This window comes from Alternaria arborescens (assembly GCF_004154835.1).
Source record: "Alternaria arborescens strain FERA 675 chromosome Unknown contig_42, whole genome shotgun sequence".
Lineage (NCBI taxonomy): Eukaryota > Fungi > Ascomycota > Dothideomycetes > Pleosporales > Pleosporaceae > Alternaria > Alternaria arborescens.
This window is the reverse complement of record NW_021167897.1, coordinates 97,359-121,001: the sequence shown is the minus strand read 5'-3', so window position 1 is coordinate 121,001 and position 23,643 is coordinate 97,359. Positions and strand designations below refer to the sequence as shown.

Sequence of the window (23,643 nt, the reverse complement as noted above, 5' to 3'; positions counted from 1 at the left end):
AGGCTATTGTTCTTGTTCTTGTTCGCGCGAAGGATACCTGATTCGTTTTTGCGGATGTTTTGGTCTTGTGGGTGGCTAGTTGTGCATGTATTGATGACGTCTGTGTGTCGAAACTTGCGGTCGAGCTTAGATAGTTGAATATGGTGATTACTTTACCATAGCATAGATTTAGCTCTCGACATACTGCTGCGCAACATTTTCTCGCTCAACCTTCCTCTCTATCCGCCGACAACTAGGATACATATTGCGGCGCAGCATATTAGCCTTGTTTTACTTCAGATGATGCACATCAATACCTATCTTGACCTGCTTTTCTGTAGGCCATAAAAGAGGTCGCAGGCTTGAACGAATCGCCTGGTTGCTGCAGGGTCGATAGTGCGGTCCGCGCCGTAATACAACAGGAAATCGCCGTGCCGCGTGACACGTTGTGACCATCCAAAGCCAAACAGAATCCATGCTAGGAAGAGTGCAGTACATTCGTCCCAACGAGGTCACTTCGAGGTACCCCACTGTCAAGCATAGGTACCATACAAGATGGAGAGGCTGCAATCTAGCTGAGGAACCAATGTAACTTCGTCATGTCGGGAACTTGGGATTGGGAACGATGCACGGTATGCGGTGCTATTCTGAAAGATTGAATACCGACTAAACAAGATTCAGAGCAACTGCCTCTCATACACAGTCGCAAACCCAGGTTTCTACGATGAGCTGAGCTGTATCGCCAGCGATTTCTACTGCATGTGCAGAGAAGTGGCGTGGGTTGAACGACTAGTCAATGGCGATGTTACACCACTGGCGTGCATCTCAGAGAATTGCGCAGAGCCCGCAAAGATAGGTATTGCCGTGAACTCTCAGCAGTGCATCTAGAAGCTGGCTGACTTTTTATAGCCTTCGCTGCCTCCGTTTCGCTCGAGTGCAGTAACCATGGTCTTGATATTGATACACTGATCGCAACGGACAACATACTCCTGACTTATTTTGATGCGCAACCAGCATCCACATCCGTGTCTCCACTATCTACGAGCCCAACGGAAGCATCCACGTCCGCGTTTATTCCCACGACTTCCTCGATGCTTACGATTATACGGCCTTCGACTAGACAGCCAGTTTCCACACAATTGGCCGCCGAAGGCGCGGATACGAAAAGCGAAGGGCTCGGTGCGGCCGCGACAGGGGGACTCGCTGCCGGGATTACAGTTGCTGGTCTTGCAGTGGTCGCACTGATAGCATGGTTTGTCATCCACAAGAGACGTAAAGCAGCTCAAAATAGGGAAACGCCTGTGGTGCCGTCAATGCAACCAGATAGCTCGAATGAAAAAACGGACTACGATCCTCACCAGAACCACGAACCTACCCACGAACTACAAGGAGATGATCCGCCCACCATGCATAGTCACACAAGCAATCGGATGTCCGAACTTGACTCAATACGGCCTCCGTCAGAACTTGATTTGAACAGTCCAATATCTGAGCTCAGTTCGAATCAAACGGATCACGATCGCTGGTCGGCCAACACGCCCATGCCAACGAGTCCTTCAAGCCTGCCGGATGTGCAAGAGGATGAAGAAACGATTTCGATCTCGCAACCTAGTAGGTTCAGCCATATCCGGGCTGCCATGGCTTCGAAAAGCCATCGGCGGTTCAGCTCTGTCTAGCCTTGTGTTCGATATTCTTGGCGATACTGCTCATGGGGGATGCTGAACTGGTAGCCTTCGTTCGACTGCGTGACGAAGCAAACGTGTAAATAGTGTTTCCGGGTATAGCAGTCGGGGATCCTAAACGAATTGCATGTGAGACGTTCGTTGACGTCTTCCGCCAATACTTAGACTTTACGCACCATGCCCTCTTTTTCCAGCCACTTCCTTCTGTTCCGTTTCATAAATTATTTCCTGCTCTTTATTCTCATTGACACGGAAATATGGCCGAGGCGGCCAGTCCTCAATCGCTTCGTTGCATCGTCACAGTGACCGCGCCGATACCACCGCTTCCAACCCAGTCCATTTCAGAACAGCACACCTTGACAATGAAGTCCAGTACATTTTACTCTAGCTCGACAGAAATACAGTCTTGTATGGCGTCTTCTTCTTCCGTGACACCCTTGGGGACATACATCGTGGCGACAGTAATGAGTGTCTTTGCTGTAGTGACGTTCGCGTCATTGATGGCGTGTTTGAGGAGACGATGGAAGATGAATAGGCGAAGGCTGGGGCATGAGGATTGAGTTCTGGGCGTGGACTTCGAAAGGGGAAACTTGCTCAGTCATCAATAATAGTCGCACGAAGAAGATCCGGGACTGAATCTACCCTCAGGCGCTAGAAGCTTGCGCCCGGTGACTGGAGTCGAAGACTGACATCTGTAATACCCGATTGAGTTGGCAGTTCTTCCACTTGCTCTTTCATGCTGGGTCGATCGGCGAATGCGAGGCGTTTGCCATACTGTTTAAGGTTACACGTCGGCTTATACAAGGTATCCTAGCATCTTTCCATTTGCTTCGCGCACTTGACAACGAACTCGATGTTGGTAACGATACCAAGTGCTTGGGTACGGCCCAACTTCACCACCGACTCTGGAGGGCGGCGGAATTGTCGGCCAGAGCGGTCCAGTAAATCCTTCGGGTGTTGGCCAAGTAGATAACGAGCACCGAGTGACCTTGGAAATCGCCAATGCAGACAGAGGTCGTAATCTTGGTGTCTTCCAGAAGCATGTGCTTAGCGCCAACGTTTCCAGACCAGACCATGACTGCATCCACTAAGTGAAAATCTTACCGACAAAGCGCTAGAGAGACATTTTGTTAGTGATTCCATCTCACAACAAAGAAGATGAAGTCTCCGGTTTTGATAGGGTTATCTCTTGCGAATGTGGATCGGTCCGACGTGTGTCGGGTGCGGACGAGTTTCTAATATTTTAGTCTTGGTGTGGAGCTGCCGAGCACGCGATATGTAATGTGAATTGAACAATGCTGTCGTGAGAGCGGCAATCAAGACTGGGTCCTTGTGGGCGCTGTGTGGAGTCTAGCTGTGTCGGGGTCTAGGACATGGCACCGTCAAGCGCGTCAACTCCTGCCACCCCAAAGAGCTGCCGGGCCGTGCACGAGCTGCCTAACGAGACGATGCGGGGGGGCAAAACCGCCGCGGCTGACCTGGCAGTCACGCAACCATTAATTCAGCTCCGCCGTGTCTTTACACCTGCAGCATCGCCTCATGCAACGCTGTGCTCCATCAGGTTGGAGCTCCCGTCTCTATTACGAGTGCAAAATAGCACACCCGAGGCTATTCGTAGGGCGTTGCTGATGATGGTGCGCTTTTTGTCGGTTCCCACAGACGTCAAATATGTCCCTTATCAGACTACCAGCGAATTAAGGATAGGCAACAAACTTGGCTTGTCATGCCAAGGTCGCCGCCAAGATATGCAGAGCAGGGTCAGTCCCACCAGTCCAACTGCATCAAGAAGGAGATACACGCGGAGAAGACAGACGCACCACCATGGCTCGCTGAACCGGGCGATTGGCGCTGCGGTCAAGACGCTCTAGAATGGATCTCTTCCCAATATTGGTTGATTCTGGTTTTACGCGTTCCACACCATCCCTTCACTGCAAACCTCTCTGCTTGGCCGTCTTGGGTTACTTCGCCCGCCGCGACAAGCCTCCCGGTTAGCTCGTTATCAGCACCGTTCCTTGGGACCACTATCTCGCCCTCCCCGCAGCCTCGGTCGTATAACAACCGGTCAACCCTGCTGCTCAGGCGCGCTCAAGGCTTTCTCGCTGCCTCACTCGCCTGTTTTTGAAGGACTTGTCGTCGATATAGTTCCTTTTTCCCCAACCCCAGGGTTTGAATTGCTACTTCTTGGGTTCGCGCTCGCGCCCCCGCAATCACCGCCCACTCTTACCTGTGCGCGGCTATCACCACAGCGCCCCATAGAGAGATAGTCAACCAGACTGTACACACCACATCTCGCTCAAAATGGCCATCTGGAACCGCAAGTCGAGTTCCTCTGACGGCGCAAGCCCTCACAACTCCGATCCTGAGTACGGTGTCAAATCCGAGTACCAGACGACGACCGGACAGGTCCCTGCCGTTGACAGTAATGGCGTTGCTGTCCACGCCGACCACTCGCATCTGCACCGTGGTCTCAAGTCGCGTCATATTACTATGATTGCCATTGGAGGGGCCATTGGAACTGGTCTCATCATCGGTACTGGCAAGGCTTTGGCACAATCTGGGTAAGTCGCGCAAACCTGCGTGTGTTTTGGTTCAAACTAATGACAACAGTCCTGGTTCAATTCTCATCGCCTACACTTCGGTCGGTCTCATCGTCTACGTCGTCATGACTGCTCTTGGCGAAATGGCTGCTTGGATCCCTCACGCTTCTGGTTTCGCTGGCTATGCTACTCGTTTCTGCGACCCTGCTCTCGGTTTTGCTCTTGGATGGACTTATTGGTGCAAATATGTCATCACAACGCCGAATCAGCTTACTGCTACCGCTTTGATTCTCCAAGAATGGAAATCCAGAGACGAAGTCAATCCGGGTGTCTGGATCGCAGTTTTCTTAGTCGCCATCATTGCCATCAATTACTTCGGTATCAAGTTCTTCGGTGAACTTGAATTCTGGCTCAGTTCAATCAAGGTCGTTACGATTGTAAGTGCTTTACTTTTAACACTCAAGCTTCAAACTAACTTGCAGAAAGGTCGGTGTCATCTTGCTCTCGTTTCTCCTCGCGGTCGGTGCTGGACCTGGTGGAGCGACTGGTTTCAAGTACTACGACGACCCCGGTGCTTTCAAGCCGTACATCACCACCGGATCCGCCGGCAAGTTCTACGGTTTCTGGAGCTCTTTGGTCAATGCCGTCTTTGCCTACCTTGGTACTGAACTCATCGGTGTCACCGTTGGTGAGGCCCAGAACCCACGCAAGACCATCCCTCGCGCGATCAAGCTTACCTTCTACCGGATCTTGTTCTTCTATTGTTTATCGGTGTTCTTCCTAGGAATGATTGTACCTTACAACTCCGAGGAGCTGGCCTTCGCAAACAAGGCTACTACTGGTGCCTCCGCTTCGCCCTTCGTTGTTGCTATTAAGCTTGCAAAGATCCCACACCTTCCAGGCCTTGTCAATGCTTGCATCTTGCTCTTCACTTTCAGCGCCTCGAACTCGGATCTCTACATCGCCTCCCGTACAATCTACGGTCTCGCTGTCGAAGGCCATGCTCCCAAGATCTTCCTCTGGACCGACAAGCGTGGTGTACCCGTACCTGCTTTGCTCATCTCTGCGCTGTTCTGCTGCACTGCCTTTATGAATGCTGCAGACGATGCTAAGGTTGTCTTCGGCTACTTCGTCAATCTCACGACCATTTTCGGACTTCTGTCCTGGATCTCGCTTCTGGTGTCACACATTTGGTTTGTTCGTGCGCGCCGCGCTCAGGGCATTACCAACGACCAGATGGCCTACCATGCTCCGTTCGGTCTGATTGGCTCCTACATTGCGTTGTTCTTCTGCATTCTCATCGCTTTGACAAAGAACTTCAGCGTCTTCACCAAGGGAAAAGCCTATGGCAGTTTCGACTACAAGAACTTCATCACTGGATACCTTGTAAGTTCCACAGCCTATTCCATCCAGCTTCGTTGCTAACCTATCACTTCAGGGCATTCCGGTCTATTTGATTTGCATTTTCGGTTACAAATTCATCATGAAATCGAAGATGGTCAAGCCTCACGAAGCCGACTTTTACACTGGCAAGGCCGAAATCGATCGTGAAGAGGAGGCTTTCCTTGCTCATGCCGCAGAGAAGAGGGCTACCGAGGGCAAGGGCGGCAGTTGGTTCTATCGAACCTTCGTCGCATGGTTGATTTAGAAGCGTTACCAGCGGGTCCATTCGTTTATTCATTGGATACCATTGCCATGCATGAAATACTAAAGGTGCTGTCGGTGACCTCGCCTAATGCAACAAAATAATTCGATCCCACCAAAGTCTCCAAATATTGGTCTTTTCAACATTTTTGCCATTCTATCTGTTTCCAGGGCTTTTGATATGTAATTGGTGTAATGCTGCTTTGGCTCGTGATTTACATGTCAGTCCTGCAACAAGATATCGGTGCTTTCGCACCACGAATATCCGAACAACATATGTGCAACTGTGTCTTTACTCGCCAATTGTGTGTATTGCATACCATGTCGCCGCCTTCTCCACTCGGTTGGTTCGTCTGCCAAGCCAAATCGCGATACGTACTCCGCTGTGTGGATCGCGCCTGCCAACCCAGCACAACTCTGCAACTCACCAACACGACGTCGCATTAACCTCATAATTAAGCTCACGCACCACCGCATGGGAGAAATCCTTATCAGAGAGCCAAATCGTCAAGCAAACTGCAGAGCCTTGGATTGTTGCCGTCCTTGCCGTCTGGGAGATTCGCTGGGGGGCGGGTCGATCGGATGTACGGCAACCTCGAGCTTGGGTGCTGGTTACCCTTTGTGATGGGGGCACTTCAACACCACGCCCTAACATCGCAGCGTTATCGGTCCTCAACACTACATCAAGTCCCTATGCGCTAAAATCATGTTTGACTCTTCGCAGTACCGCTAACAACCATATACATGGCGTCGGTAATTGCCCTCCGCGTCAGTGGAGTCCTTCTTGGTCACCTGCACAGAATGCACAACATTGCGACATGCACGCATCAACTACCTTCGCTTGCGTTATCCTAAAGCGGCAGTATAAGAAAAGGCAAATGGTGCGCCGACTGCCTACTCACAGGCCCTCTGGGCCCTTTCTGAGGCCAATATTGCCTGCTGCACTGCAAATTTCAGCCTGCCGACGGAGTTGACCGCGCAGCCTTACAACACACGCTCTCTTGGTTCGGATGGTACGTGACGCTAGATTGCCGCCCTCTACGCGCGCTTCATGGGCCATTGTAAGAGGACGGTGGCTATGTTGTTACTATGGCGTCACGGTTTTCGAATGACTGGTCGGCATTGAGGTCGAGTCAGTCGGCGAGAAGATGGACTGCAATGCTATTGACGTGAGTAGCATCGCGAAGGGCCCTTTTTCTGTCCGCCCGCCATAGATTTCGACAACGGACCAGGGTCCATTCGCCTGGTTTGTCCACGGACAGGCAATCTTCCCACGATTTCCATGCATTCTGTGCTCGCCTATCTCTATTGACGCAATTCTTCTACAGATCTCTCATCGCGAGGACGCCCGGCAAACCTTATTTACATCAGGTCTGCGGGAAGGACTCAACATACCGGAGTAGCTAGTGTGAAGCACTACGTCTCATCGTGCTGTGCCACTGTCCATCGGACTCGCCGTTCTTTTATCCCCTACCTTTCACCTAATGAAGAAGCGTCACCTGGACCTCACGATACTTGCTAGAGTACCGCAATGGCTCCCTAGCATTCAACGTCCTCTCGAAGGCTTAGATTCCAGCATTACGACGTACACAGTGAAGCGCTCTTCTTCACGATGTGGGTATTGGACATTCGTCTCCCAATTGTTAGGCAGTAGGAGAAGCGACTGGATGAAGCACGAAGGGCACGTCTAATCTAGCGCGCGCCCCTCCTAAGGTGGACCAAGGTTAGTATCACGGGTGTTGTAAGAGGCAAATGATTATTGTCAAGTCGATTGAAGCTTCATATTCTCGGAGGATGCATATATACTACTCACCACGACACAGTTTAGTCTACAACCACAAGCACACCCAGTTCTAAGCTGCACAACAGTCACGAAAACATTCAAGAGGACAACGTAGAACCATCAGTCAAAACACACTGTCACAAGTACCAGTCATACAAGACCCACACCGGCTCGATTAAGCACCTGTATTCGGTACCAAGACCATTCTCCAGCCATCGCAAAACGCTCAGCTAGAATCGAACGAACAATCAGAAACAACAATGGCGCAATCAATCATCGCTGCTACACCGCAAGGCATTTGGGTGCACGGTAGTGAATTTGTTGAGTTGGCTAGCGACCATAGCTCCGCATATCATCACGAGGGGGAGGACCCATACAACGTGCCTATCTCGGCAACTACGGAACTCTCAAATCACCAAGTTCACTCTGCCTGTATGGCAGTTTCATATCCTCATGATACATCCGGCTCTCTCCGCTACGTATCCTCGGCTGTACATGGCCCAGCGAGTGACACCTTTACGGACATCTGGACATGCACCGCTTGCGGCGCAGAGAATCCAGACTGGCACACATTCTGCCCTGTATGTGGTGCGAGTCCTTGATCTTCACAAAGTTTGTGGCAATAGCTGTCTGCCGCCTCAGCTCACTCTTGTCGTTCCTTTCTCGCCTCGAATTTTCGACCTCCTTTCCCTTTATTTCAACGAGGCTGGTGTTGTTTCCTGTTAATTGTGTAACTCAGGCGTTTTGTACAGATCCCAGTCCTCTATCGTCTTCTTTATTTGTAACCTTTATTGCTTGATATCTCTTCTTGTTTACAATTTTTACTGCTGCCCAATCTATCCCGCTCACCCCTCTTCTCACTGTCGCTACCGTCACCACTACGTTGCCTCTTTTATACCCCCTTTTGTACTTTCCTACCATCATTTGAATTAAGGCTTTGACACTGGGCGATGTTGGCAATCATATATCAATGACAAGATACTTAGACATAATCCGTCCCAAAGGTTATGGAAGCGTCTCATACACCGGTGTTTGGTACCCACATGATTCATCGCCCAGAACAAGAAGAAATCTCCAGCTGTGCTCCTATGGATTGAGCTATCTCGATCTGCTCTTCAATCGATGCGCTTTTTTGAGCATCTGTTGTTCGTTCATCTGGGCCCGTCCTGCTTCTTGTGTTTAACCTCAACTAGCCTCTCTTGAACAATTGTGACATGTACAAAACAAAATCGTAGGTCAGCCTCTTCAGACGAGTTGTTCGTGCGCTATGCATGCATAGCAGTCCCGTGAGGCGGAACACTTTCCGTCTCGCCCCGGCCTTCTTACCCAAACCAGTAACCCGCCATCTGCAGCGCCCACTTACATCGCCCCCAACCAGCAAAAAGTACCGTTCATCATCTCCGCTTCTACCCCAGCTTTCCCCAGGTCCACATGCGGCCTCCACTACGAACCGTTTGTTCTCACTCAAGACTGGACGGAAAAAGTCTTGACGCACGTCGAAGGCTTCACTCGTGCATGATAAGTGGCCAGACGGTAGGTAAGAAAAGTTAAGAGGGTGGGGAGGGGCTGGGCGTGCGTCAATGGCGGAATTTATTGTATGACCGAGCGTGTGCTGGTAAGGGCGGGATGTGTACCCGCAGCGTGAAGTCGATGCTTGTTGGATATTCACGGCAGACGGTGATGGCGCGCCCCATGGGAGTGGAGACGATGGATAATCAACATGCAGTGTCCGCGCTCGCGCGAGGGCGTTGATCAGCGGCTCGTGGCTTTTATGCCGTGGTTTAGGACGATCCTCAGGTTTTTGTGTTTAGAGCTAGAGGGTCTTTACTTCTCGGATACCCTTATCGTTGCGCATTGTCGCTTGCGGTTCCCTTCTTCTCACAAAGCCTACTTCGCTTGTCGCTAACACTGGTACCTACATACCACCACGACCATCATGGACGAGAAGCCTACTATACATCGGCTTTCCCAAGCCAGCGATTCTCCAGATAGCACGTCGATTCACAGGGATCGCAAAGCCTCCATCACGTCTTTCGGCCATGGGAAATCGAAGGCTGCAGAGAAAGAGCGTATCGATGCATTGGCTACAAGTCCTGGTGTGACGATGGCATCTTTCGCCCACCTTGACGAGAAGAAGATACTACGAAAAATGGACTTGCGCCTCATACCAATGTTAGCCCTGTTGTACCTGCTATCCTTTTTGGATCGAGGAAACATCGGTAATGCGAAGATTGAAGGGTTGACTGAAGATCTCAACATGACTGGTGCGCAATACAACTGGTATGCTATTTGTGATCCCATCGCGGTCTTCTTTCGATAGGCTAACGATGGATGTAGGTGTCTAACAGTGTTCTTCTTTACATACGCCTTTTTTGAGGTGCCATCGAACCTCTTGCTCAAGAAACTTCGGCCATCGATTTGGCTACCAACCATCATGGTAGCATGGGGTATAGTCATGACACTCATGGGGATAGTACAAAGCTACGAGGGGTTACTCATTGCGAGAATATTCTTAGGTGTAACTGAAGCTGGGTATGTTCTTCTTCTCAAAACCACATCTCCCTGTCTTCTCATCGCACAAAACGTATCCTACGAGCGACTGAACAGCTAACTAACAGCCGCTACGAACAGTCTGTTTCCTGGAGTAGCCTATTACATAACAATGTGGTACGCCCGCCATGAAGCGCAGTTCCGCCAAGCCCTCTTCTTCTCAGCCGCCTCCGTCGCAGGCGCCTTCTCCGGTCTTCTGGCATTCGGCATTGCACACATGGATGGCGTTGGAAATCTTGCTGGATGGCGCTGGATCTGTAAGTGTCCCCGCAGGAATTGCATTTGAGACACAGACTGACTTCTTACACTCGCATTTAGTCATTCTAGAAGGAATCCTCACTGTCATCGTGGCAGTTATTGCATACTTCACTCTCTTCGATTTCCCAGAAACCGCCTCCTTTCTCACGGAAGAAGAACGCGCTTTTGTTGTTTACCGCCTGAAATACCAGAATTTCAAGGAAGAGGCAGACGGCGGCGTTAGGGTAGCACAGGATGACAGTTTTCAGTGGAAATTTGTCAAAAGCGCCTTTCTGGATTGGCAAATTTGGTTGAATGTTCTAGTATACTGGGGTATGTCTGGTCTTCCATCTCATCTTTCGATTGTTGAAGCTAATAGAGCTAGGGATCGTATGTCCGCTATACGGCATATCGCTCTTCCTGCCCTCGATCATTCGCGCACTCGGATATAGCTCTTCGACAGCTCAGCTCCTGACCGTACCCATCTACATCACCGCATCCGTCCTTGCTGTTGTCGTCGCATACTATAGCGACAAAGTCGGCAAGCGGTATCCGTTTATCTTGGTATGCCTCTGCATTATGGCCGTCGGTTTTATCATGTGTATCGCAGGCGGCAGCGTACCAGGACTCGTATATGCAGGTGTCTTCATTGCTGCTTGTGCTCTTTATCCGGCATTCCCAGGAAATATCACATGGCTCAGCAATAATTTGGCTGGAAGTACGAAGAGAGCTACAGGACAAGCTATCCAGATCGCCGTAGGTAATTTGGCGGGCGCCATGGCCTCCAACTTCTATCGTGCAGAGGATGCGCCGCGATATCTTCTCGGCCACGCTCTTGAGCTCGGATTTATCGTGGCGGGTATTCTAGCATTGCTGTTCATAGTGTTCAACTACAAGCGCATCAATGCGAAGAGGGAACGACAGGTAGCCGAAGGTGCGCATAACGGGTATACGCCGGAGGAGCTGGGCGCGCTCGGTGATCGGGCGATTACGTTCAGGTATTTCCTCTAGCCTGGGTGTTGTTAGTCTCGTACTCTAGACAATTAGCATGTGCAACGACGTACCCGTTTGCTGGATGTCGTAGATGTCCAGAACGACTAAAAGAGTATCTGCCCGTCTCAACTTCTCCTTAATTGTCTGATCATCACTCGATTATGCTCAGTAGTCTTGTATGCCCGTTTCACCAGTGAGCACCTTCTCTTTGCCCTCCCCATCCGAGTCAAAGTCGCTCTCCATGCTGTCGAAGTATGCATCCTCCAAATCTCTCTCTTGCTCAGGATCATCGTATTTAGGGTTCTTGTCCACCAACTTCTCATATTCAAAGTCCTCATCTCCGCCTCTCAGGAAGCGCTGTGTCATTTCGTCCACCCACCACGCCCTCCCCTCTTCCTTTGTCATTGGCACATCGTCCTTGTCCTCCTCTACTATCTGCCCCTGTGGTCCTCGGTTGTATGTGAAGAGACTGTTTGGGTCTGGCTGTGAAAGCGCATCCTTCTTTGCTTCGGCGCGCCACAGATCCGTGGCCATTTGACCAGAGAAGCCTTTTTTGCGTCCTTCAGCCTCGCGCTCGGATGCGGTTTGAAAGCGACGTATAAGACGGTCGTAGAGAAGCGGATCGGCGAGTTCGAGCGACGCGTCGGAGAAGTATTCGGGGTGTACCTCGAGGTAACGCTTGCGCCTGTTCTTTGCTTGGAGTCGTTGGGCGCGTTCGTCTTGTTGTTGGCGCAGTTGGTCGCGGAGCAGCGATTCGTCTATGTCGTCGTCCATGGGTACATCTTCATCTACAGGTGCCGGTGCATCGCCGTTGGTACTGTCGTGGACGCCGGCGGGGCTCTTGGCTTCTTCCGACGCGTTCGCTGGTCGTAGGGCGAGAGACGCCATCGTGGGTGATCCCGTCATGTATGGCATACTAAGGGGACTGAGACTTCAGAGGTCCTCCCACTGCAGTTGAGGTGTGAGCAGCAATCGATCACGGCGCGCATCCTCAATCTCGCAATGCTTGGTAATGACGCCACACGCGGCGTTAGGCGCCACACTTTAGTGCGAAACGCGCCCAGTCGAAACGAACTCCACCTTAATGATCGCCAGTTTCACCCGTGCATCAAACAATTCAGCCAGGAACAGCTGGCCTTCTGGCTTTTTAATTTCAACGTCCCTTCTTTTCCTTTTCCTGCCTTGTATCCTTCTTTTGCGTTGCGTTGATACATCTCGTCGTTCGCAGGCCGAATACATCACTATCACGGATATACGGTCCGTGTAGAGTGGGCGAAGACCTTGGGCCGCTTGGAGCATTTCTGCAATATCTGGTCTTTTCGACATTGAACATATCCTGTCTTTTTTTCTCATCGCGAAAGTTACCACACCAACTGGATCAATAGATATCGCATTTGATTAATAGAAAGAGATAGAACAGGAATTTTACAGCATGTCACCGAAAAAGATCCAGAAGAAGCCAAAGGCAGCAAAAGAGGTGGAACCACAGGCGCAAAATGCTTCAGCGTCGACTATCCTTTTGAACGTTGGTAGAGCGGCAGCACTCCTCCTGGTAGCAGGTTTCGCATCACCAGTTTCGCAGCTCAATCTATCACCGGTCTATGGATCCATTCCTGCATCCCTACACCACCAACGGACGATGACCCTCACTGCTGTTGGAGCTCTTATCACGCGACGCGCTTTGAAGAGCTACGTATCTGCAAATGTCGCACAATACATCGCTGTAGTTGCGTACTGGACTCCCGTCATTCAGTTTCTACTATTTCCATACAGCGGAAAGATCGGTATCGAATATGGACCTCTGCTCATCGAGTCCCTGACATACTTTCCCCTGCTATTCCTCTCAGTGTTCGCTGCGGCCGATCTCCTGGAATGCATCGACATCACTGGTATCAATCCCTCGCCTATCAAGGAGGTCATTGTCCCTACAGCATCCTACTTTACCGTGTCGACCGTGGCCAAGATCAGCAGCGCTCTCATCCCAAGCTTCATCGGAACATCTGTTTACTTCACACGCGTTGGTATGCAGATGCTCCTTGCATCGGCGTCAGCCTTCTTCAGTCCCTCGCGTGTCATCCTCTTCGCCTTCCCAGCAATTCTGCACACGCTCTGGACAAACCCACACCACCCTTCAGCTCACGGTCTCCAATTAGCAAACTCCACATTGCAAGCTACACAAAACTACACGCTTCTCGCCCGCCAGGAGTCTGTTACGGGATACGTATCCGTCCTCGAGAACCACGCCGACAATGCTTTTCGTCTCCTTCGATGTGACCACTCTCTCCTCGGCGGCGAGTGGCAGGTCACACCGCAAGCCTATGCTAAGGGTCAACGGCAACGGGAATCCATATTCGCGGTCTTTGTCCTTCTCGAAGCTGTTCGTCTCATCGAACCACCAGTAGACACTCTACCTACTATCGATGATAGCAAGAAGTCCGCTCTAGTAATCGGTCTTGGTATCGGAACGGCACCTAACGCCATGATCAAACACGGCATTAACACTACCATTGTCGAACTTGACCCTGTAGTCCACCACTACGCCACGAAATACTTTGATCTGAGCCCCGACCACACCGCCGTAATCGACGACGCAACCGCCTACGTCGCACGCAAATCCGTATCAGCACCAGGCAGCTTCGACTACATCATCCACGACGTCTTCACCGGCGGCGCAGAACCCGTCTATCTCTTCACCACAGAGTTCATGCAAGGCCTCTACGACTTGTTGACACCAGAGGGTGTTGTAGCGATCAACTACGCTGGTGACCTTACACTGGGTTCAACCAGACTAGTGCTAAACACCATTCACGCCATTTTCCCTGCCTGTCGCCTCTTCCGCGATTCTCCCGCACCAGCGGAACACAAAGAGGGTGAAGCTGATTTCATCAACATGGTCATTTTCTGCGTCAAGAACGATCATGGGCTAGGCAAAGCGGCTGTTAAGTTCCGTGATGCGGTTCCAAAGGACTTCCTGGGTAGTATTGCACGCACAAATTTCCTTCAGCCGCAAAAGAAGTTGGAGGTCAAGTACGATTTCGTCAGCAAGGAAGATGGAGGTAGGGTTATGGGTAATGCGGATGTTGGCGAGTTGGAGAAGTTCCATGAAGATGGTGCAGTCAGTCATTGGAAGATTATGAGGTCGGTGTTACCAGAGGGCGTGTGGGAGATGTGGTGAGTGGGAAGTATCTAGCCGGAGTGGGTAGAGCTGCGTGATGATAGAGTGGAAGAGAAAGATTGTTGTACACGATGCGGAACAGATTCTAGCGACGATAGCTTGTATTCAATTATTGGTAATTCAGGAGAGGTGTTGAAAGTGACTTATCGTATCTTACATTTTCACGCATATTACTACACTGAAAGCATTACATATGTATACGCAATACACGCATGTAGCAAGAAGCTTTCTTCTTCCCAAGTTCGTTAACGAAAGACCTTCCATTCCATCTCCTATGACGCACACCGCAGCATGTGCCGTATACCCGACCACACCTACTGTTACTCTCCACCGCTAGTCACACCCCACGCATCTCGTGCAACTCCACGTATCACGCGTTTCACCCCAACCTATCACTCTTATGCTAAGCATTCGCTTCGAGACACCTTATGTGAGATAAGGCACACTGGGCGCAAACCTTAATGCCAAATGGTTGCATAGTACCGGGCGTCAAGGTGGACACGTGCCGTGCGATGTAAGGAAGAAAAGTCCATCACACCGCACTCTGCAAGGTGATGCGGCAGGGATGCGCTGTGCATTGCATGACTTCAGGCAGATCTGCATCGGTGAAAGAAAACGTTGTTCGGAATTATTAATGCGGAGTTGGAGGGTGGGAGTGTAGGACTGGATGGAGGTGTTGGGCTGGAAAGAGTTTGTGGGTTATGTGTTGGTCTTTTGCCAATGTGATCCTCGTCCTCATGTGCTGCCATCCAGATGTGCATGCGGACTTGTTGAGAATACATGTATCTTTGCTCCTCATATAATTTATATTAACGACTTTGTTCGAAGGGCTCCATGTGTGGAAGAGTTATTCAAGCTCATTCGAAGAACCCATCTCGTGGGGGTGTGGAAAGCCAAATATACGTCATTGATGCCTACAACCACAACCTTCTTTTCAGCCGCAACAAGCACGGGACAGAGAGCTCGGCCGCGCCGCCTCCCGTCCGCTCGCCATGCTGTTCATAGTCGTGTGATACCCAAGCTGAGCTGCACGCGACACACCACTGCAGCAACGCGTTACCCCGCCCACTCGCGCAAGAAGTCGGAAGGCCGAATAGTTGAGACGTAGTCAGCTTCGGACGTATCGCCGATTCTCTGCTCCGACCAACGCGCCGATGGTGACATGACGCGGTTTCTGTGTTACTTCGGCTCAAACGCTTGATTGAAGCTCGGCGGAAGTTTGGCATACTGTGAGCGAGGATGTGGACGACGGCCTTGACTTGTGCCCCGCATTCGAGAAGCATGTTTGGGAAATCGCCCAGCGCCGCCCGCTAACGTGCTGCGCCAATGCTTCGTTGCATCAAAACTCAATCGCGCACTGTCAGCGTATTATCTACCCCACGTGTTTTCGTCGAGATGGTCATTTCCTTGGGTCGGATTCGCGTCTTGTCGACTTACTCCATGCTCTGATCATTCCCCACGTTTTGATGACATGCAGATTCCGTATTCGCACACGCAACCTTAGGCATGCGCAACATTAGCGGGTGTTGTACCCGTTATACGCCACCCATTCTCAGGTCTACGATCGCAGCATTGTCTTGTTCCGCGCGCGACTCGTTTTCCTCCCTCGCCAAGGCAATCGACCAGCGTTCCAGAGACCCAAGTATCTCGGCGCCACGTCGGACGGACGGGCCATTAGCAAACCAACTGTCCTGATTCCCATCGCAGCGATGCAAGGTCGGGATCCAATGCCCCATAACAGCGAAATGTGAAGAGGGTCGGTGCGGCCGCTATGCGTTATGACGAAAGCTACAGATGTGTCAGAAGATAGGGTTTAGCGATAAAGAGCGGAAGATCAGCATAAGCTATCGCTAGCTGCAAGTTGCGCAATCATAATTGCTCCGAAAGTCAGTGGAGGCAGTGGAGCGCCGGTGCGTGCTACTAGGGCAATCGCCGTTTTGCGCTTTCTGCAGGGCTGCCAATGATGTTGATCGTGCGCGCAACGTGTGCTTGATAGGGAAAGATGCTCGGGAGAAATGGGAATGGAAGGTTGGACGAGAGATGAAGATAATGCGATATGTCGATCGTTTGAAATGAGCATTCGATGAATACTGCAAGAACTGACATGCTAGTGAGACAAGTATACAGTGCAGCACCGACACTGTAAACGACACAAGATCCGCCTTTTGACCCGCTATGCTCAACATCCAAGCGCCGTAATGCAGTGATCGTGGAACAGTAGTCATCAAAAAATGCAGTTGTTGTTATCGTTCGCCCATGTCAAACCGATGAGTGAACGCCTTTCCAACCTTGTTCTCCGGCTTGGGTGGAATGTGGTGGTGAAGGTACTTTTTCGGAGCAGCGGTCCTAGCACTCGATGCCTTGGAAGCGTCAAACGTGATCTTGGGGTCATCGTATGTTTCCGGACAGCAGCAGCCAATGTTCTTAATGCAGGTAGTTTTGAGTACTTCCTTAATCGTGATGCGTTTAGAGGGATTTGGGTGCAGCATCTTCAACATCAGTCGTTTGATAGATGGGGGCTCGATGAGGCTGAAAAGCTTGCCGCACTTTGGGTGGCCGTCGATACCATCGAAGATATCACCATCTGGGTGACGCTCCAGCCATGAATCCCAGCCCTTCTTGAATCGTGCATAGTACTCGAACTCAGGCTTCGCAGCCTGCCATGGGCATCCCCCAAAGGTCATGGTGAGATAGACGATGGCTGTTGACCATATATCTAATGGACGTGGGTCGTAGCTGTGGTCTTTCTCAAGTACTTCCGGAGCGATATAGGGCAGACTGCCGCAGATGCCAGGCGCAGATAATCGAATTTCGCCCATGTTCTTGCCGCATTCACCACCAGACGCGCGAAGCCCAGGATGCTCACCGCTAAAAACTTCTGCCACGCCGAAATCCGAGATCTTAAGATGGCCTTCCTTGCTGAGAAGCAGATTCTCTAGCTTGATGTCTCGGTGAGCTATGCCGTGGCTGTGCAAGTAGTCGACGCCCCGCAGTAACTGCTTGAAAAAGCACAACCGATCGTCCCGACTATAAAACCCTTCCGCACCACCAGCGAAAAGCTTCCGTTCTACTAGAGAGTAGATCTCTCCATATGTACAAAACTCCATTACGTGATTCCAGCGGCCGCGATTCGTGCATAACCGTACGGTTTCGACAATATTCGGATGGTGCAGACTCTTCGCAATGCTATATTCGGACTTGATCTTTAAGACGTAGTCTTCCTCGGTTTCGTCCTTGTCGCGTTCTCTGAACTCCTTTACAGCTACTAAATCCTCTTCCCTGGTTATGCCACCTCTTCTTGCCATGATCCGAACTTCAGACGTTGCACCTTTGCCTAGAATTTTTCCCCTCTTTCCAGGCATCAAACTCGAACTTTTGAACTCCTTATCCAGCTCGCACCAGTCTATTATGAAGTCATCTGGGAGATTTATGCTAAGCCGCCGTGCCTTCATGCCCACACCTTGGACGGCCGGCTTGGAGAAAGTACTTAGCATACCAGCGGTGGGCTTTTCTGCGTTCTCATCGATACGTGGGACTTGTTCCGTACTTGCTGATCGTCGCCGTGAGAAACCCGACTTCCTAGTAGTAGAATTCGCATTGCCACTGCCCGCCCAGGTGACACCAGGTCGAGGTCTGCTCATGCTTGCCAGGCCGGTTGACGATGCAGGTTTTTCGCCAAGTCCTGGTCGCTTGTCCATCGATGGTCTGCTCATGGGCGAGCCAGATAAGGGCGGGGAATTTGCACGGGAAGATTTATCCGAGCGTCGTGTGAGTGAGAAGGAACTCAACCTCCTACTTTGCTTGGGGATATCGACTGCTGGTGTTGCTATCTCAGCTGGTCCATCTACGCCAGTCTTGACAATATATGTGTTGGTCTCTGCCTTTGTTTTGGGAGACCTGTTGGGCGTCGAAAAGTTAGGAGTCTCGGACTGGTTGCCTCCATCTCTGCTTGAATGTCCTCTGTGCAGTTTGCCGCGGATTAGAGAACCCAGTTTTCCGAGGCCACGCCTCTCTGGTGGTGACTGTCGCTCGACCTGTTGAGGCGCCCGAATGCTCGGTGGGCTTTGGGTATTTTGGGGCACTTCTTGGGAAGGTGACTTGTTCTCCATGTCATCCGTGGTAGGACGTGGGGTCGCGAACACGTCGTCTACAGACCCATCATCGTCACGGAAGGGATGCGAGAAGGGTGAGCCTTCGCTGGTATGGCTGGTGGGCGTGAGAGGTTCTGCGGGCTCGCTTGCGGTGCCGGTACTCTCGTCCTCCTCTTCAATAGCAAAGCGGTGGTCGAGCGGGCGTGAGTCGCGGTAGCGAAGTCGGTCGGAGAGTGTTTGCTCATCGAAGGAAATCGACAGTTGCCGTGGCTGTTCAGCGACCATCGGCATGGTGAAGGGTGACTGTTGTTCTCCGATTGGTCGGCAAGGGACCGAGCGTTATCGAGGGTGAATGTTGCGGATACGGAAATACGACGGGGTGCTGGGATTTGTCGCTACGCACGCTGAAGAGGGCTCGGACGGTTATACGAGCCTTCGAGCGTACTGCACGAATGCAGGTGTAGGGTGGGCAGCAGGAGCGGGGTGTGGTAGAAATGTTGCAATTGTGACAGAGCCATATACACAAAGTGCTATGGGTGACTGGGGGAGAAGAATTATGTTGCGTCGGAATGTGGTACCGACGACACGCGATTGAGGTTTGCAGCGGCCGAGGGGTGAATGTCGAAGGGTCCAGATGCAGGCAGGCAAGCGACAGGGAAGATGACGTCCCTCTCTCCGCCTTGCTCGCGCACTTAACCTTGGAATAGCAATCAGGCCAGACAGAGACGGCAATAGTCCCAGAAAGTATGAGCAGACGGCGCCCGGGGCCTCGCGCAATGATATGTGGGCTCCAGAAGTCGCAGAGAGGGACTAAACTCTCTTTAATTCACGCCAAAAACACCCCGGCCCAAGTCCCCTGCGCAACCCCCACAGCGCCAGAGGCCACCTGCAGGCCGGATGCACGTCTTGCAAAGGCCGCCCAGTAATGCTCTTACACCGTGCGCTCTGCCCCAGGACCCGGACCTTGCGACCACACACCAGCGCCGTATGATGGATGATGTGCGTCGATGATCGTAGACTGCAAAGCTTGACCGCCCGGCTTGTCTACTTACGGCCTTCCCTTTCATCTCCACAAAAGCCCAAACGAGGCTCACGTCTAGCACGAACCCGCGCTTCCGACACAATGCAACTACGTCTTGCAACCAGCCACCAGGCGTTTACTAACTGAACCACTCCGATACGCCATCGCGTGACGGCGGCCCCCCTTGATTCAGCAGCGCTTCCTGTCGCCCCTCCACCTGCCAGACGAGAGACAGAGCCCTGGAGAGGGCAATGGGCATCATGCTGGCCTTGCCTGGACAGTGGAAAAAATGCCGCACCCGCCTTTGGATGTGGTCTGAGCTGCTGCAGTCATCATCAATGTGCTTCAAAGACAGCCTGCCGTCCTCTGTACACCGTCTGGTCGTAGGCGGACGCCTCCGTGTCCGCCGTGCTGACATTCGCTCTCCTTGCGGATGTGCTGCTTGTGCAGCTCTAGACATCAACTGACGATGGTTCGGCGTGATGCCCTCGCATCCCAGCTCAGGGCGCCGTCAATCCAAAGCTTAGGCGGCCCTTTGCCGCCGAACGCGACAGGCGAATATCGTGGGGGTCACCAGCCGTTGCGACGCCATTTCCCCGCCATGGTTATTGCATCTCGCAATGACCAGCTGGACCAGCTCCCTCTTCGCCGACACACGCTATATAGTACGACACCGAGGTTTCGAGGCCCATTGATTGCTTGCAGACTCTGTCCCGTGGTCACTGAGCATCTGTCTCCAGTGCTATTAAATGGGATTGCGGGGTTCGTATCACCTCATGCAACCTGCCAGCATCTGCAGTGCTCTTGACAGGGACGCCTGCTGAGACGGCTCCCGATCGCGACCATGTGCACCCTGATCGCGTTCCACGAATAGGTCAACGACACTCCAAACGTCGGGCGAGCCGACTCGGTTTTGCTTTGCAAGAGATTTGCGTCAACGTCGGCCATTGGAGTAATTAGCCTGCTGCTCCCACGCAACAGGCATACTCCGCCTCATTCCATCGCATAGCTGACAGATGCAGCCTGGCCAATACATACACACTCTGACGTCGTCGCGTAACTATGGCGGTGAGTCCTGCTAGACTTGTAGTCAAGCGACTGGTTTCCTATCCCGTAGTTTCTCCACTGTCACCCACTTGCACCTGCAGTAGTCGTTGTTTCTTCTTCCACCCGCAGAACGTTCAACACGTTTCGCAGCGGAGATTGCGCTATTTCTCCATCTGCACGCGGCTCGTGCGTTTTGTGGGGTACGCGCATTCGGAAGGAAGTCACGACCATCTGTCAGTATTCGACCCGGCCTGCTTGCAATATGCGACAGCAACTCAAACACCGTCGGTCCGACCTCGTGAATATGTAAGATGGACTGCATTGTGCATGGATAATTGTTTCACAAAAACTATTCCTAAAGACACGTCTTCGTTCCACTACCTCCACGCCGTGGATCACCAACCTTGGCAATAATCTCGACGACTTGCTTTTATTGAACACTTCTTGGCACCCTGGAGGAACTGCGTTCCGCGCTTGGCACTTGTTCATCTGCCGCTCATAGTCCGAACAGCCAATCTAGATCAGATTGACCACATGTGCGTCGGGATCAGCTTCCTTCCCGTTACTGTCACAACATATCATCAACGGCAACGGACAAAGCATCTGTCCCTTGGCAGGCAGCACAGCGCAACAGACACAAGACTAACCAAACCAGCGGTGGGCGCTGTTGACACCGCTTTCAGACGTTCTACACATCTCGCGTACATAGTGACGCTTCGGCCCACAAGAGTTCGGCTGTTTCTACGGAGCAGGCATGCAATATTGACTAACACTGAATCCAGGAACACGTTTTAGACCGTATCTCAGGCACCAAATCTGTTGATACCGCGCTAAGACGCAGTGAAGCTTCCGCTAACAAGACTATGTGCTTGTTAGGATCAAGGTTTCGTCACGACTGGGCAAGCTCCCATAGGGCAACACCCTGGATACCTCCTGACCTCCCATGGTAGTCGTTTCGAGTTCCACAAGATCGCGGAAATGGCGCGCCAAGATGGATGATCACCCTTGGCGGAGCAACGTGTGCGACAGACAGACTCTTCTTGTGCATGATCTGCCCTCTCCGCCGGAAGTCAGAGTTACAGTAACGTCTTGGCCTCATTTGGACGGTAACATCCGTAGACCAACCACTTGGAAAAAGAAATCAATCACTTCCGGGACCGGTGAAGCAAGGAGATTATTCAATAGTCCGATGCATTATATTTATACAACTCCGCGTTGAACTTGATGTGCTGTTGCTCAGTCTGATTGGGTATAAAATGTGGTTCACTGTACAAGTGACATCTTTTTAATGCATACGTTAGCTTGAACTTTGTTACTAGATCAATGTAAGACGCACCGGAAACCCCTAGAACCTATTGCGTTCAGCAAGACAAGAAGAGTGAACTTCTTTGGGAACGGCATGCGTTCTGGAGATCTGATTGCGTCTCTGCCTTGTTGGTTGTATGCAGACCAAGCGCAAGTGACTAGGTACTTAAACGTGCTGCAAGGAGGTCACGAAGTACTTACCCCTGAGTAGGCATGGTCGAAGAGTACCAAGTGCTCTCCTCAGATCTCCACAACCAAAAATGATGTTGAAAATCAGCTTCATGTGTTCTTCATTACGTACTATGTCGCCACGCGGATGTAGTGGTATTGTAGTTATCCAATTCATACTACGAAGACTTCCGAGTCAAAGGCCTTGGCGCTTACATACCCTCTAGCCATCTCATCTATCGCAAGAACAGCTGATGGGTCTAGCCAGCCATGTCGCACTCTGACTATCTAGAAACAGCCAGGAGTCACAAGTCGTGAACGTGTGAAAACTACTTGGTGTTCGTCTGTCACGATCTACCATCCGACATGGCCTCCCAGAGAAGACTTACCCTCCAAGTACCCTCTCAGACGTAACTGAAATGACCAATCGGCAACTCCACAGTGTCCTTGGTGCTGATCAACCAGCTCAAGACCTTTTCAGATAAGCCATATTCGAGACCATGGTCGCGAAGCTCGTCACCGTGACAAAGGACGTAGTAAAGAAGTGGGCCCGAGTCTTCGAAGCGGTCTTTGCCGATGAGACCAACCACCCAGGTTTTAGTCAGTGTGACTATCTTGCCGTCGGCACTGTACAGATCGCGAGGTGGGGCCATGATACGGGACACTAGCTTGTCGATGGACTCCTCTTTGGGTACCTCGTGCGTTAACAAGCTTCCGTAGAGGCCTGGGCTTGGGAAGATTTGTCCTCGAGGAGACTGGAAGAGGTTAACGGTGGGCAAATACGGTCTGAGGGAGACTTACATCGGATGGTCCACTGTTAGTAGGTGCTGATGAGGAGGAACAAATGTTGTTGTCGCATTGGTCGTTAGACATCTTGATAACTTATTCCGTATATAATTAAAGAGAGTTGAATAAGTAGTGGTGAAATATGTTGCACTCAGCAATCCAAAGTCTGAAGAGAAGATTAAGGCGTACTGGAGAGAAGAAGGAAGTGGCAGTATGGTAAACAAGGAATATATACCCTGGAAACAAATCTTTATTCGAAGTGACTAAGTGTAGTAGAGTCGAATTGTAAGGAGTATAGTCATATCGTCTTCGAATCCTAGGTGACACATTCTCTCTCACTATCGCATAGTGAAGGGGAGACTGCCGCGTCATAAGGTCCTTGATGAGCAGATATCCGTTTGCCAAGTGTCAGTCAACAGGATTTGTTGAGTGGTCACGCTGACATTGCCTGGAGTCGACCAGATTCATGAGTCAATTGTTATTTCATCGGTGATTGATCTGAATATATTGTAAACAGATAGCAATTCTCGTTACAAACAGCATTTCAAGGCTTTGACCGCTGCCCCAAACTGTGGTCTGAACAGTGAGTATATAGTAAGTCTCTCGCATAAGACTTATCGACAGCATTGCACAATACCAGGTATA

General features: G+C 51.3%; 7 protein-coding genes across 7 annotated transcripts; 3 read left to right on the top strand and 4 right to left on the bottom strand.

Annotated features, from left to right (window-relative positions):
* Positions 1-973: 973 nt before the first annotated feature.
* AA0111_g11006 (hypothetical protein) lies at positions 974-1,240 on the bottom strand (the record flags this gene model as incomplete). Its single annotated transcript, XM_028644823.1, has 1 exon — positions 974-1,240. One exon carries the CDS (start codon positions 1,238-1,240, stop codon positions 974-976), a length of 267 nt encoding a protein of 88 aa, XP_028501423.1.
* A 2,719-nt stretch (positions 1,241-3,959) lies between these two features.
* AA0111_g11005 (Dicarboxylic amino acid permease) lies at positions 3,960-5,846 on the top strand (the record flags this gene model as incomplete). Its single annotated transcript, XM_028644822.1, has 4 exons — positions 3,960-4,219; positions 4,269-4,635; positions 4,685-5,584; positions 5,637-5,846. The coding sequence occupies 4 exons, from the start codon at positions 3,960-3,962 to the stop codon at positions 5,844-5,846; spliced, it is 1,737 nt and encodes a 578-aa protein (XP_028501420.1).
* A 3,715-nt stretch (positions 5,847-9,561) lies between these two features.
* AA0111_g11004 (hypothetical protein) lies at positions 9,562-11,423 on the top strand (the record flags this gene model as incomplete). Its single annotated transcript, XM_028644821.1, has 5 exons — positions 9,562-9,905; positions 9,963-10,157; positions 10,257-10,432; positions 10,494-10,745; positions 10,798-11,423. The coding sequence occupies 5 exons, from the start codon at positions 9,562-9,564 to the stop codon at positions 11,421-11,423; spliced, it is 1,593 nt and encodes a 530-aa protein (XP_028501421.1).
* A 147-nt stretch (positions 11,424-11,570) lies between these two features.
* On the bottom strand, positions 11,571-12,293 carry AA0111_g11003 (hypothetical protein; the record flags this gene model as incomplete). Its single annotated transcript, XM_028644820.1, has 1 exon — positions 11,571-12,293. The coding sequence occupies one exon, from the start codon at positions 12,291-12,293 to the stop codon at positions 11,571-11,573; it is 723 nt and encodes a 240-aa protein (XP_028501419.1).
* Positions 12,294-12,837: 544 nt separating this feature from the next.
* Positions 12,838-14,580, top strand: AA0111_g11002 (hypothetical protein; the record flags this gene model as incomplete). The annotated part of the gene is made up of 1 exon (XM_028644819.1): positions 12,838-14,580. One exon carries the CDS (start codon positions 12,838-12,840, stop codon positions 14,578-14,580), a length of 1,743 nt encoding a protein of 580 aa, XP_028501412.1.
* Positions 14,581-16,823: 2,243 nt separating this feature from the next.
* AA0111_g11001 (hypothetical protein) lies at positions 16,824-18,962 on the bottom strand (the record flags this gene model as incomplete). The annotated part of the gene is made up of 1 exon (XM_028644818.1): positions 16,824-18,962. The coding sequence occupies one exon, from the start codon at positions 18,960-18,962 to the stop codon at positions 16,824-16,826; it is 2,139 nt and encodes a 712-aa protein (XP_028501417.1).
* A 3,654-nt stretch (positions 18,963-22,616) lies between these two features.
* Positions 22,617-23,085, bottom strand: AA0111_g11000 (hypothetical protein; the record flags this gene model as incomplete). Its single annotated transcript, XM_028644817.1, has 2 exons — positions 22,617-22,967; positions 23,014-23,085. 2 exons carry the CDS (start codon positions 23,083-23,085, stop codon positions 22,617-22,619), a joined length of 423 nt encoding a protein of 140 aa, XP_028501418.1.
* Between the last annotated feature and the right edge of the window lie 558 nt (positions 23,086-23,643).